Source organism: Schistocerca piceifrons, chromosome X (genome assembly GCF_021461385.2).
Source record: "Schistocerca piceifrons isolate TAMUIC-IGC-003096 chromosome X, iqSchPice1.1, whole genome shotgun sequence".
NCBI lineage: Eukaryota > Metazoa > Arthropoda > Insecta > Orthoptera > Acrididae > Schistocerca > Schistocerca piceifrons.
Genome location: NC_060149.1, coordinates 580943966 through 580959674, shown reverse-complemented (window position 1 = coordinate 580959674; position 15709 = coordinate 580943966). Strand labels below are relative to the sequence as shown.

The following is a 15709-nucleotide window of genomic DNA, read 5'->3' as shown; positions in this document are numbered from 1 at the left end:
ACTGGCCGGGTGTTGACCAAGAAATTAAACATTTAATTGCTGTGTCCCCACATCAGTGTCACTCGCCGTGGTTATCACCCATGCAGCCACGGGAGCAAGTCCATCTGACTTTCGAGGGCCTCTTGTTGGAAAAATTTGGTTACTTGTGGTTGATGCTTATTCTTTTTTCCCATTCACTGTCAACTACTGCTCTATGATGGTGGACTTTAACGCCTGTGCCTTTGCCCAGATCATCTCCATTTAAGGGCTTCCTAGCACCCTGGTGGTGGACAATGGGCCACAGATCATCTCTCATATGTTTGAAGACTTTTGTTCACAGCATGGCATCCACCAAGCCAGTGTGCCCACATTTCTCCTGCAGCCCAACAGGGAGGCAGAACGCCTCATTCGGATCTTCAAGAAGCAGATGAAGTAGTATATCAGGGACACTCGGGAAGATGATGATGATGATGATGATGATGATCGATTCGTGGGGCACCTAACTGTGTGGTCATCAGCACCCATACGAAGTCCCAGTTTTCACAGTCCAATTTTTTTCGCAGTCCAATCTAGCTACTGTCAGGAATGATGATGATGATGATGATGATGATGATGATGATGATAACACAAACACTCAGTCCCTCGGCACACAAAATCCTCAACCCGGCGGGGAATTGAACCCGGGACCCCGTGATCCAGAGGCAGCAATGCTAGCTGCTAGACCACGAGCTGCAGACACTCCAGAAGAAGAGATGCTTATACATTTTCTACGTTTTCACATATCCACTGCTATCAGCGAGAAAAGCCCAGAGAAGTTGCTGCATTGGCGCCATTGGTGCATAGCACTGCTACCCCTGCTGCTCATACCTCAACCTCTAGTGCGCCTCCTTTGTTAGCGTCCCCCATCTGGGCTCACCCTTTTGACTGCTGTGAGCACTGTATCCCAGCTGTTATGCACCGTGCATCTTCATGTTACGGACAAGTGACAGGCTGGTGTCCCACCATTACAACCAATTACGCCCACGGGTGGAGGAGTTGCCTCCCCATCACTGTGTTCACTTTCAAGCTGACCCACCTCTTGGAACCTTATTTTTCATACTCTCCTCCACCTTTCGAGGTATGTCCTAATTCCTCGGTCTGGCCTCCTGCACTGACCATGCCCTTGTCTGCAGCCCCTTCATCTGCTGTCTATTCCAGCCTCCCCCCCCCCCTCCCCACTGTATCATTGGGGGCCGGTGTCAGACCAGGTCCTGCCACAAGCAGAATTGTCGGGTGGACCACAGGAGCTGACCCAGCATGTTCCCACTCCCAAGGAGCTGTATGTCCACATGTCTCTCATGCCAGTGACATCTCCAGCTGCTAGCCTCGCACCGCATGGCATCTGCCCATGGAGAGCACATCACTGCCAGGTCCACTTCTGACTCAATGCTCTGGTTTCTACAAATGGCAGCTTCTGTCCGTGGGAAGGACGGCTGTCTCTGAGGTCTAGGAGACAACAGACATTTTCTTCTTGCATACCACAAGGCAGCCTCTGATACAGGGGAGGGTTGCTGGGTTACACCTACTCACCTTCATCTAACAAAAGGGCAAGCAAACATCAAAGACTGCACTGCCTAGGGTCCTGCGCATGCCGCTGATGTCCAGCACCACCTCGAGACACCTATCACCAAATTAACTTTGTAAAACCCAGGAGCAGAGCGATTTCTCTCTCGTTTCACTATTGTATTTCCTCAAAGTAACCAGACTCCACTCTAGGGATGCATTGTGATTTGTACCTTGGGCTTAGCCCGGCTTTGAACTCTGGACTTCTATGGAATATAGGAACTGTGTTTGCATTAAATATTTGGAAATTTGTGTTATTATCTGTATGAGTAATTATAATACACAGTATCCCTCAATCGTTTAAAGTAGAGTTTGATATCAATTATGACACACACAGAGGAAGAAGGAACTATTCATATGGCAAAATGGCACTATCCACAATCGATGCCGAAGCAACTGTGGTGCATAGATGACAGGGGCAAATGACAGCTGCGAAGATGTGCACAGATAAATAGATGTGCAACTATTGAGAAACTGACCGCCAAGATGAACTAACTGGCTACTGACAGTGTCTCCTCAATGACCGTTTACTGAACTGCATATGGGACTCATGCTGGCTGCTGTTCATCAGCAATGAAGCCTGAAATTTGCATGTCAGTTCCATAATTACATGTCCACTGTGTAGCGACAGGTGGCCTTTCAGATGAACCATGTTTTATGCTTCACCGGACAGTTGGCTATAGGCATGTACGAAGTGAAACATTTGAAAGCAAACACCCTGCAACCAGAAGGGAGTGTTATTGTGAGAGGCTCGTTTTTGTGGCATTCCCTGAGTGATCTTGTCATTCTGGAAGGCACAATGGATCAACACAAACGTGCATTTATCCTTGGGGAACATGTCCACCCCAATACGCAGTTTGTTTTTCCTCAGCACAATGGCATCTGCACTAACATAATACTGGTGAAGTCCTTGGTAAGCAGCAGATAGTTTTAGAGACAAAATGTACAAATCATCTACTAAACCCACTAATGAATTTAAGGGAATAGCATAAGATAATGGCATGAAACTACAAATAAGTCAATTTCATGTTTTTCTTCTGCTGAGAAATTTATTAGTGGCAATTTTAGGAATATCCACATGAATCCATTAATGCTTTACTGCAAGCTATCAGTTGTAGAGTAATATTTCCTGAAACAAAACAAAAAACAAAAACAAACAAAAAATAAAAAAAGCTGTCATATGGCGAGAAGGTTGTTTAAAGTTTCATCGGTGGAGAAACTCACATCCCAACTGCTTGACTTAGTAATCACACTGTAGCAGTGAAAGGCTGAAACATGACAGCTGGTAACAGCAATTCCTAAAAAATATTCCACTAGTCTCCAAAGTTTTGCAGTTGGCTAGAACTTTAACATACACATTCAAATATGGCCAGCTGGCTGTAACACAGTGCACAGTTCACCTTGCTGATCACCAATTTCAGCAGCTTTCCCTAAGACATTGTTATTTCTGACTTCATGCATTAAATTTAAGCCTCCACTTTAATAAACATATATACAAGAACTTTTAACAGAGGTAACTGTAGTCTTTCCCCTCCACACTGGCCTATTCAAAATGCACTATACTCTGGGAGTCCAGTTACAAAACTGGCAGTTTTGTTAATTATGTTTGTGGTGTGTGTGTGTGTGTGTGTGTGTGTGTGTGTGTGTGTGTGTGTTTTAGCTTCTTGCCTTAATTTATGAGAGTGGACAATCAGATCTGCAAACACTCTGGTGTCTTGAAACATAACAGTGGTTTGACTTACACAATTGGATTAGAGAATGGCAACTAAATCACTATGCAGTCTAAGAACATACACAGAGAAAATGTCTGCACACTGGTTTCAGCACCACATCTGGTCAGCTGTCTTTCCTTTTATGTCACAGCAACTGCTTCAGCGTACCTCAAAAGCCAACACAAAGAAATCATGGTGGCTTTCTATGCTGATCAGCAATTTTCTCCTGGTATCTCTCACACTGGAAACATCTGGTCATGGTTGGTGACACACTGGTACACCAGCAACTCATCAGCCACTATGACTGACAAGCTCTGGCGTAGAACTGAAATGTATGTAATGATGTACCCATATCTGTTATTCAATCTCAATTCAACGTCCTGCCCAGTTAGAGGCACTGTTGCTGCCACAGGTGGCAGGTTTGTGCATTAAATTTTGCATTCTGTATACCAGCAAATCACCCACAAAATGAATCATATATTTTTCCTAATGTATTGTATGCACACACTATGAAAAAATTAATTATTTGCTATCCTTGTTGGCATTGCAAATATAACAGTGAAAAATGTATAATTTTTACAACTTTCATGAATCATGAATTTTGTGTGCTTTATGATGAATTTCTTGTCCATTTAGGTGTATTATGCTGTCTTCAGAACCAGTTCTTAATTATATTAAATTTTGAAATGTGGGCTAGTAAACTGAAACTGCTTTAAATTATATTGCCCCTTTGTGGGTTTCAGGCAGAAAACATGAAACGGGTCTCTGTGCCTTACAACTATAAACATGTTGGTTTAGTAACCAATGTACCAGGGAGCTATAACTAAAGTGCAGCTTCTCAGAGATCCAGCGTGGGGTCTGATCATCACATGGCAGCAAAACTTGGTAGATTCACTAATGCATTAATGTTGAACTGATTCACACTACACAAAAAATTAGTTCCAATTTTGGTCACAAGGTGAAAATCTTTCATTGTAAATGCAAGAAAGACATATAGAAATGTTTCTATATATAATGGATTAAGCAGAAAAGGTCAAACAAGTGAGAATGACATAATGTTGATTGCATTATTAACTGCCATTTAAACAATATGTTCAATATGCGCACTGGAGATGTTGACATGATGCTGCATCTGTGAAACAACGTGATCAATAGTTGTTCACAGCAGTTCCGGTGTAATCTAAGCAACAGGTTATTTCAGGTAGAGACTGAATGTGTCCCTGATAATTGCGTGCTTTTAGATATACCCAGAGCCAAAAGCCGCATGGAACCAGATCCGTTTATCTTAGAGGTCACGCATTTAGATAACCTGGGACAAGTTCATGGAAGGTTGCATTACGCAGATCTTTCACTGGGTGAGTGACATCAGGTGTTACCCCGTCTTGCATGAAAACAATGGTTTCCATGTAGTTGCATTCTTCCAAAGCAGGAAAAACATGCTGTACAAGGAGGTCTCAATACTGTGCAGACATCACGGTACTCCTGATAGGTCCTCTGGATGAATTCTCTTTGAAGAAGAATAGACCAAGAATAAAGGTACTTGTGAAACAACATCATACAATCACATACGGTAAGTGTGATGGCTCTTCGTGCACAACACACAGTTTAACAATACCGCAAAATTCTGAAGTTCAGTGTATTCTCTGCACCCTGTACTGTAAGATCTGCCTTGTCACTCCATAGAACATTGCCTAGCCACATTTCATCTTGATCCATGCCAGAAACTGAAGAGCAAATCCAGAACCTTGCCGTAGATCATGAGATTTCATTTGCTGCACTGTCTAGATCTTGTAATAGTGCTAGTGTTATATACACCATAAAATTTTCTGTACTGTTGACCAGGGGATGGGTAATTCTCATGACACTGCACCAGCACTAGCACTGCCAGGGACACATGCTGCATGGTAAGTTACAGCAACAGTTACCTCATCAATAATTTCCACCAGGATAGAATGCCCTTCACTTCCAGGTGCCATGCCAAGCTTACCTGTGTTTTCAAATTTTATCATCATCATCATCATCATCATCATCATCATCTCTAAATCACTGAATGGCATTGGGTCTCTCCTCAGACCTTTCAGTCGGCGATAATTTTTTCCAGCATAAGTCAGTTCTGCACTAACGCATTAGCATATCTCTCAAGTTTCACTGCCATATAATAATTACAGCCCATATAGGATCTCCGTGAGTAGCTGTGCTTTAATTATAACCACACAGTACATAAATCACATAGCTAAAATTCTGTAAGACAGGTAGGCATGGGAACATGGAATGGTATGAATATATGCACCTGATAATGTGGATTGAAACCTCGAAAACTGAAGTAAAAAATTCAATTAATGCTATGAAAAGTGGTCGTTAATTTTTTAGTTATACAAAACTAGCATGCACAAACAATTATTAAATGCAGTGCTCATGTTTTGAAATATTTATTTGGATTTGCTGTTTAGCTAACCTGTGTACAGAAAATACCACATCCAGGGCAACACATGTGCCTCAACAGGCGCTGCTTGTGTACTTCGCACAAAAGAACAAAGGGACAGCGGACTCCAGCACGTCTCAGGCAAACATTCTTCACTTGAACGACTTCTGCACATCCAATCACGTGTTCATCAAGTGCATCCATTGCTTGACAATACATTACAGAAGTCTTCTGTGACTGTATTGCCGCATACAGTGATGTTGACTTTTGACAGTAACACAGAATTCCATCAGCTGTTCCCTACAAATTGACATAACAAAGTAATATCTGTAGTAAAGAAAAGAAGCAGCAAGAATTGTTTTGTTACACATCACATAAACTTAGACACACAAACAAGAAAATTGTTATAATTTGAATAGGGAAGTCTTGCAGATCTTATCAAACACTATCATTATGTTTATCATTTACTATGGCATTTCCATATAATAATCTGGTCAGGCATTGTAAATCACCTGTTTGCAACAGATATCTCAAAGTATTTTATAATGCAATAGGAGTTTAAAAACTGAAGGTTCTTTGCCAACTACCTGACAACATAATATGTAAAATGTACTTGGAAAATCTGAACTACAGAAAATGTGATAATGGAAGGTTCTAGTGGAATGTAAATAATCGAAGATGTAGTGTTAGGATTTGTTGACTGACTGACAGGCACTTAAAAAGACTGAAAATGTTGCTTAATTTTCAGATGAAGCTCCTCTTCAGGGGCTAGGATGGTTGGAGTGAAGGGTGACAATGACTGGGAAGGAGAAGCAGCATTTCCCATTTCCTGACCAAGCTTATCTTTAACTGTCAGCTGTCACTGATGGAGGTAAAAGAGCCATTCTCTCATGTCCACATACTTTGCACATAAAATATAGGCCAGTAAATACCTGAGAATCCATGCATGACTGTTGCTTTTCATTGTAGAAAGACATCTTCAAAACACTATGAAAAGCAATATCTATGGATACGGTGTTTAGCACAGTAGTGAAAATGTGGGCCAGGTTTTTCTTCATTTAACTGCAGATCAGACATTGTTCTTTGCAGATAAATAAGTGTGACACACAATTATGTGGCACTTGTTGCTAGATGACAATGTGGACAAATGGATTTTGAAGCTCTTCTGCTACATAATTTCTGAACCTGTTACCAAATAGTAATCACTACGTACATCCCATGATGATGTGGTTAAAGCTACATTACTCCAAACATTCTGCGAATTTCTCACTGGGTGTTTGATTTCCTTGATGTGTGGCAGAAAAGCAATCATTTCCAGCCAGATATGCTTTCGTTCAGTTATGCAATACAATCACTGGGTAATGAGGTCACTGAGACTCATGCACATCAACTATCTTGCTTGTAGCCCTGGAAAATATTCTGAATGTCTGTGAAGTCTTACAAGCTGTTAACTGTGAAACTTGCATAATCTGCATATGTTTAGACAACTGTCTTAACCCAGCGAAAGGAAAGGCCCAGTAAGGTGGTGTGGATTTTCATTTGCAGCAGCTTCATTGCTAAAGTGTGTAAATAAAATGATGGATAGCAATCATTTCTGTTGCAGCACTCATCAAATGGCAATATATCGCACAAGGGAATCATTTACCTTCATCCAGATATAGGTTGCTTGGCTTTCTAAAATGTCAACAAAAGACTGGAAAAACACATGGTGTTCATAGTCATTGTTACATGTGCTTGTTCAATTCTTTGAGATTTGTTCTCAAAGCTTAAATAGTCAACTTCTATGGTGACCAGTCATACAGAAGTCACGTGAGCACGGTATCTGTAACCAGACAGAATATCTAGCACTGAACAACCTGCTACTGTACTTGCTTGGTTAGGCCATAGGATATGAGACTTGACATTTCCGAACATCTCATTCAGTAGGTGTGTGTAGATATTTAAGTCCATATTTAGAAGTGTGACTATTCATAATTTACTTACACTGACAGAATGTGCGCACTAGGTATCAAGACAGCACTTACAATATCCATCGTGGGTAAATTTTATCTTGTTAGAAGATTGGTACAAATTTCACTAAGTCCTTTTCTCAAAGTATGTCAAGTTTCCTATACAGTTCCACCAGTAACCCATCCATACAAGGTGACTTGGGGGTATATGCTGACCTTATCATTTACTACTGTGCTGGAGAATAGTTCCTTTTCGATTTGATTCTGCTACACTAATACTGTGTTCTCTCTCCCCTCCACCTGTTATCATTCATTTATTTTATGCAATGTGAGTCCACTTAAAGAAAATGAGGGATTGAATATGATTGAAAATGAATAAGGGATTGTATTGGTTAAAAACAGTCTTGGTTGCAATAAGCACTGGTTTGCTGTATGCCACATATGGACTGGAAGTATTTCTATGAATAAGTGAATTTCTGTCTTTGCCCCTAAATGTTATCTGCTCATCCTGAAAGGATTTTATTATTACATCTTTTGCTTGTATGTATTCCTTTGTCATATGATAGATTAACGCTAGGTGCTAAAATTTAATCCCTTGACCAAGTAGCAATCGGAGCTGACAATGTTTGCCTTATATGATATCATGGTTTGGTATTTCTTATGCTTGCCATTTTAGCATCTCTTACATTTGTCTTAACATTACAAAAAATTCTCAGTGCTTTTCATCCAGCCAGCTACAACTGTCGCACATTTTCGATAAGTGTGTAATTTTGGGCTTTGCTTGAAGAAGCCACATGCATTGCCAGTGCAACAGAACATCAATTTTTACTTGTATATCCTTTGGGATATCATAGTTAAGGCATTAACGACCATACACCCAGAATACCTTTTTATTCCAGAGGTAATGACACAATTTTGTTTTTTATTTGTCTAAGAAACAGGTAACAGCTTATCATCCGAGTTGATACCATAATTTTCCACTTAAAAGTCGTTATCATAAGAATGATAACAAGACTTGTTAAAAATATGGCTTTAAAATTTTATGTTTTAATCTCAGGAAGGGATTTCAGGTAATCGCAGCAGAATATTATGTTATGGCTACTACTTCATGAAAGTGCTGAGATGACCCAACTCAAACTGGAAATATGCAGAACTTGACATACTGCCATGAGCTGTGCTGCATGCAATGTGAAGCAGCAGTTGGAGTCACTGGCTGGTGTGTTGCAGCTCACTAGTTCACATCCAACTATCAGCAACAATTTGTTATTTAGTATTTATCATTTCTGGAAGGTTCTCCAAATTTTTTAAGTTTGTAATGTTTGCATATTCTGGAATATTTGGTGTTTGTACAAATAGCAGCACTCTCCACCCAGGAGTTCAGTTCTGTTTTGTCTGTGCACAGTGTGCAGTGCTATGAACTGTTCTTCCTTGCTGATCCTGCTTTCGGATTTGGACTATTTTGGTTACAACATGTCATTGTTTTGTGGAGATGCCAGGTACTTCAAAACATCTACAGCACCGTGGCTCCAATTAGGCAAAGTAAAAGTTGTCGCCTCAAGGAACAGGAACCGCAATATAAACAGTTCATCATTCCCAAAGTCCGTATATTCAGGAAATCAATAGATTCCAAAACAGCAGCAAGTTGACTGCACATCAGCCATACATCAGTGTTTATACAGGGACACTGGTCAGGACCCAATGAAATAACAAAGGATTCAACCAAGTTACCAAATACAACAGGAAGGGTGACGACGTGTTTGGTAAATGCATACTTTTACTCTGATCTCACAGCCCAGCAGTGGTTTGAGAACAATGAGGAGAAGCCCAATAACTGGGATAAATTCTAGGCTGAATTGCAGAAAGCATGTGGTGACAATCAGCGGCAAGTCCACTTAGCAGAAAAGCAATTTAGGAACAGGGCTTAATATCACAGCGAAACAACACAGGCTTATGTAAAAGAATGTTCTGGCCTTAGGCCACACTGTAACTCCAAATATAACAGAAGCCAACAAAATCTTGCACTTAATGAATGGAATCATAGAAGAGATGTACCAAGCTCTTCTGATAAAGGATGTCACAACAACTGAGGAACTCATCATGTGGTACCAGTGCACCAAGGTAATGCAACAGAAAAGAGCTGGTCAGAAGAAGTGTGACTAACTCCTGAATGTTATCCCTGTGGAATAACACCGTGACCCACCTCTCTCCTATGCCAGGTCTACAGCAGTTTATGGCAGCTGCAATTGTTGGACTAAGTAAGAAAGAAACCACAATCACAAATGTTGATCCCATATGTCATGAGGTAATGAAGAATGTCGAAGAGCTGTATCCATCTTTACACCAATCTCTACCACCAGTCAAAGACACAGGGAAGAATGGACTCTGCCATTTTGGACTTACACCACAGCCATCAAATGACAACCCAGAATTTGACCAACACAGGTGCAATAAACTCCCAGCCAAATGTAACGACCCACAGAAGAGCAGACATTTGGAGAACGGAAGACAACGTCCAGTATGTTTCCACTATGGACACCACTGACATACTGTAAACCACTGTAAAAAAGAAGACGAGTGTTCGCCAACTAAGAAGCCACAACACATCAATCGTCACAACAGTTCTATTCAAGCCAGCCAACTGCGAAACACTGTAGTTGAACTGTGTGATGAATCCCTTTGCCACACTCTGGATGAGATCGCTTACCTACATGCTATAGCAGTTCTCCATTGCCATACAGGTGTAGCAGCTGCTCACCTAACCATCAACTTCAGAAGAACTAAGTGAGGTAACCGTCTATGAAAGTGAGGCTGCCACAGACAAAAATCTTCCATAGATGACAGACACCAATATCTCCAGAAATCTCATTACCATCATCATCAATTGCCAAGCAATCCAGGCGCCAGAGAACAGGAACTGAGTGAGTACAAGTCTAACGCTGAGGGTTGCAGACACTAGAAATAAAGTAGCTGCTGTTATGTCAGTGCTATACTGGCTTCTTTCCTTCCCACTGTAGATCCACAAGTATGACAAGTCAGAGAACAGTGGTGCTGCAGTCACTTCCTATTCATCAACTCGTTCTCTCTTGCTGAAGCATGCAGGAGTGTAAGGCTAATTGTGACTTAGTACAGACATTGAATTCAAAATCTTGCTGTTCTAAAGTAACACTGACAGGGCAAAACTGAGCAATTGTCAGGAAGAAATGGCTTCTAACGAAGCTGTGTTTTGTGAGACTGTGGAAGATGTAAGCCAAAAATTAAGTGATGCAATGTATACAACTGCAAATGAGCTCCATTAGAGGAATAATTGTGGAATAAGTCTGATGATGTAAGTTCACACCTCGGATGAAAAACATACAAATTTCGTCCAATGAAAACTAAGTGGTTGTATTCTTGTTTAGTTCATCTAGATCCTGAAAAAACGTATGGTTGGTTGGTTGGTTGGTTGGTTGTTGGGGAAGGAGAGCAGACAGCGAGATCATCGGTCTCATCGGATTAGGGAAGGACGGAGAAGGAAGTCGGCCGTGTCCTTTGAAAGGAACCATCCCGGCATTTGCCTGGAGCGATTTAGGGAAATCACAGAAAACCTAAATCAGGATGGCCAAGCACGGGATTGAACCGTCGTCCTCCCGAATGCGAGTCCAGTGTCTAACCACTGCACCACCTCGCTCGGTTAAAAAAAAAAAAACATATGACCTGCACACAGAGCAACATAGCACAAGAAATCCCTTCATTTGCTAAAAGGTACTGTATGGGCTGCTATGTCCAAAAGGCACCAATCTGAGTACTCTTTCGGTCGTAGAAACTTGCACTTATGGGCCAGCAGTGAGTTGTGTAGCATATCATTGATTTCTGTAACTTTCTCAAGGCCTGTTGTAAATTTAATTTAGTAATTGACCGCCATTTATAGAATAATCATCTCCACATTCTATTTCCTTGTACTGTCATCACAGATTCGGTAAAGTGTTGAAAGTGTGTGTATGTCAACATAATTGTAAGATATTCTTTAAATAGAGATTAAGTAAAAAAATTACAGTAGTCTTAGAAAAAGTTTTATACATATACATACAGGGTGGGCCATTAGTTAGATGTCACTAACAATCTTTATACTTCGTCTTGCCCAGACTTGGGGTAGTCAGTTGTGAACTTGGCTACTGTGTAGAACTTTAGAACTTTAAGTCAGTTGATACTAGCAATTTGAGGTTATGTTCTCTGTTATATGAGAAACAATCAACAGAAAGTCATGAAAAAACCGCCTCGATTGCACAAACTACCTGGTGTTTACCTAGGTTTCAGTGTGGGTAACCACGCCTTCTTCAGAACAAATATAAAACAGCTTGCCTAAATAGGCATAGCCAAAGGCTAAAATCAATACCTACAGCAGCAAGACCCCATAAAATTTTTTTACAAATACACGGTACATATGTACCAAGTCAATAATATTACTTATCTCGACCCTGTGTGTGCTGCCTCGTCCCAGCCGACATACAATGGTCACAGGCTCTCCACCGAACTGAGACACCGCAGGCTGCTCACATGTGCGGCTATCGAAAGCACTGCGCATGCATGCAGCCAGGAAACGATCTTCTTACGCATGTGAGCGGGATTACTAAGTTAACACGGATCGGGACCTAGCTGATTGCCAAAAGTTGTCGCACAAATAGCAATTGAACAAATGATAAAAGCGATGATGCGGGAATTAAGACACATTTAATAGCAACACACGACAAACTTTGTGCACGGATGGTAAATCAGCCACAAGCTAATATGGAGGCCCTAGAATTAGGTAGAAATAACAACTAAACCAAAAAGATAGCTATGCTAAGGACGTTATTGTTAATGGATAAAACCGCACTAATAATATCTGCAGCAGAAACAATCATAGTCCCTACATTGCCATAATACTAGCGGCCAACCCGGCCGTAATCAGAAGACATTCAAGATTTAAAACATACCTTGGCTCCATGATCTTATAATTAGATAGAAGGCAACGAAGATACGTAAAATACCTCCTAAAAGTGAGCAGCAATAAGAAAATACAAATGGTGTTCTTCTTGGCCAACCAAACCCTCAACATAGTAGGAGGGCAAACGTGCCGAATTGAGGGGAGGGGGGGGGGGGGGGGGGGCTATTAAATATGTCTTAATTCCCGCATCATCGCTTTTATCATTTGCTCAATTGCTATTTGTGCGACAACTTTTGGCAATCAGTTAGGTCCCGATCCGTGTTAACTTTGTAATCCTGCTCCCATGCATAACAAGAGCGTTTCCTGGCTGTGCGCATGCAAAGTGATTTTGATAGCTGCGCATGTGAGCAGCCTGCGATGCCTCAGTTCGGTGGACAGCCTGTGACCATTGTATGTCGACTGGGGCGAGGCAGCACACACAGGGTTGAGATAAGTCATATTATTGACTTGGTACATATGTACCGTGTATTTGTAAAAAAAGTTTTATGGGGTCTTGCTGCTGTAGGTGTTGATTTCAGCCTTTGACTATGCCTATTTAGGCAAGCTATTTTATATTTGTTCTGAAGAAGGCGTGGTTACCCATGCTGAAACCAAGGGAAACATCAAGTAGTTTGTGCAATCGAGGCAGATTTTTCATAATTATTTCGATACTTACGATTGCTGATGCGCTGCAATGCTGAAAGTTCTAAACAGAAAGTTAACTACAGAACAGCACACATTTGTTTGCAAGCCTGGTAGAAATAATTATAATTCCAATGATGTTCATGATTTGTTTGTGGAATATTTTCCAAACATCCGACCTCCACACTGACCAGATATCTGCAAATCAAATTTCAGATTTGAAGAGGCTGTGCCAGTAGTGGAGCTCTCTCATCCAGGTGGGTCAACGTTTGTTGCAACAGGAGAGAATCTTAAAGTAATCACACAATGTTCTGTGCAATCACAGATTGAATCTCAATGAAAAGCATCAGAGTAGTATGGAATAGCAAGAACAAGCCTACAAAGGATTCAGCAAAAGCTGAAATTCAGACTATGTAGGCCTACTAGAGGGAGCTGTTGGGATACATCCAGCAAATAATTGAGGATTTAGGTTGCAAGTGCTACTCTGAGTTAAAAAGGTTGGCACAAGAGATGAATTTGTGGCAGGCCGCATCAAACTAGTCAAAATACTCGACTCTGTAGACAAAGTTAAATTCTGCTGGAGTAAGTGTGTGGGTAGGGATATTCAGTGGTGAGCTAATCATGTCTTATTTTTTTAATGGAACTGGCAGTGCCATAAATTGCCTAGATATGTCTCAAGAAGTGTTGTTAGAACTGGAAAATGGTCCCCATTTTTAACGTCTGCAGTCAGTTAATGTAAAGCTGATATGGCAAAAATTTGGAGCACCCCACATTATGGAATTATTGTGAGAGAATTCCTAAACAGAAGCTTTGATGAATGGTTTGGCACACACGGTACTATTAAATGGCATCAATGATCCCCAGATATCACAACCATGGATTTTTCAGTCTGGGGTAGACTAAAAGATTATGTTTACTCCATCAAGATTCTTGGTAATTAACATCTGAAAGAACAAATCCAATCAGAATTTTCAAACACAATCCTTCGATTTTGTTGTTTTAACACAACGTAGTATAATGTTACTCATGTATGGGACTTCTTGTGTGCATCACAAGTCATGGACTGCAGACGTTCAGAACTCCAGATTGACAAAGCTATTCCAACCAGCATATACGTGGTATCTCAAAAGAAAGTTTATATTTGGCGTGTCAAAATAAAATAGAGGTTGAAGTCTATCAACAAAATCTTTATTTATTATTGAAATCTACAGTTTAGAAATTTACTTCCTAAAAATAATGTCATTTAAATGCAATCCAACATGCCTAAGACACTCGTTTAGGCAATGAACAAAATTTTGCATGGTGGCTTGGCATGTAGACACTGGGATGGCTGCCACTTTGCTAGGGATATTTTCTTTTTATTGCTCCAGAGAAGTCAGGTTACTGGTATACACTTTAGATTTGACATATCCCACAAGGAAAAAATCCATGGGGCTCAAATCTGGACTGCATGACAGCCGATTTATGTCATCCCTCCTGGAGATCAATTTTCCAGGGAAAATTTCATTACCGTGCAGTAAAAACACATTGAACCTGTGTGCTGCGGCTTCGTCTTGCTAAAACAATGTTCTTTGGTTATAACCAGCAAAGTTTTGCAATTCAGACATTACAAAGCCATAATCACATGGTGTGCCGAATTCACAGTAACTCTTATCCTAAAACAAAAGTACGTGCCAACTATTTCTCGAGATGACATAGCAGCCCATACAGTACCTTTTAGCAAATGAAGGGATTTCTTGTGTTTCTGTTTAGGATTTGTTGCACTTCAGTAGTGGCAATTTTACATATTGATATGACTGTTAAGGTGAAAATGAGCCTCATCAGAAAACTAGATGATGATAAATGTAGGGCACTCAGTCGCAACATTCACAAACTGCAGCCTATGTCAGGCATCCTAAGGCTTTAATTCTTGTTCAAACTGGATTTTGTAAGGGTGCAGTTTAAGATCTTTTTGAAGAATTTGGTGCATCAATGATCTATGCCCATTTAAAGAACTTGCATGCTTATGAATGGAGAGGTTAGGATTGTCACGAATGGATTTATTTACACTTTCCATTAATTTGTTCATTCTTGATGACCTTGGTCCCCCATATTTCAGTTAGGCCAGTGTTGAACCGATCCCCTCAAATGTTTTGATCCATGTTCAAATAAGGGGACCACTTGGAGCATCATTTGCATTAAGCAGTTCACGATCACTGCAAAATTTCTCGATGCTACAGTCACTGAATCACTTTTTTATAAAATTCTTACAAAAAGAATGCACAGTTCGCTCTGAAGAAGAAATCCATATTGACAGAATTCCTAAAAGCCAAGCAAGTGATGAATGTACCTCTCACTCTCCTTTGATTTGTTGCACATGTGCAGGCAGCTCTTTAAATATAAACTTTCTTTTGAGACACCCTATACAACAAAGACTGTGCAAGGCAGTTCTCTGTGGTTGAAGACATCGGTATCCCACCAT

General features: G+C 40.7%; 1 protein-coding gene across 4 annotated transcripts in view; it reads right to left on the bottom strand.

Annotated features, from left to right (window-relative positions):
• The window catches only part of LOC124722488 (serine-rich adhesin for platelets-like), a 365160-nt gene that overhangs the window by 183257 nt on the left and 166194 nt on the right, over positions 1-15709 (bottom strand). For all 4 annotated transcript variants that reach the window (XR_007006449.1, XR_007006450.1, XM_047247643.1 and 1 more), the window contains exon 5: positions 5749-6015. Coding sequence is in view for 2 of the 4 variants with exons in the window: in XM_047247643.1 (XP_047103599.1) it covers positions 5749-6015 (267 nt within the window). In the remaining 2 variants the exon portion in view is untranslated. The remainder of the gene's footprint in view (positions 1-5748; positions 6016-15709) is intronic.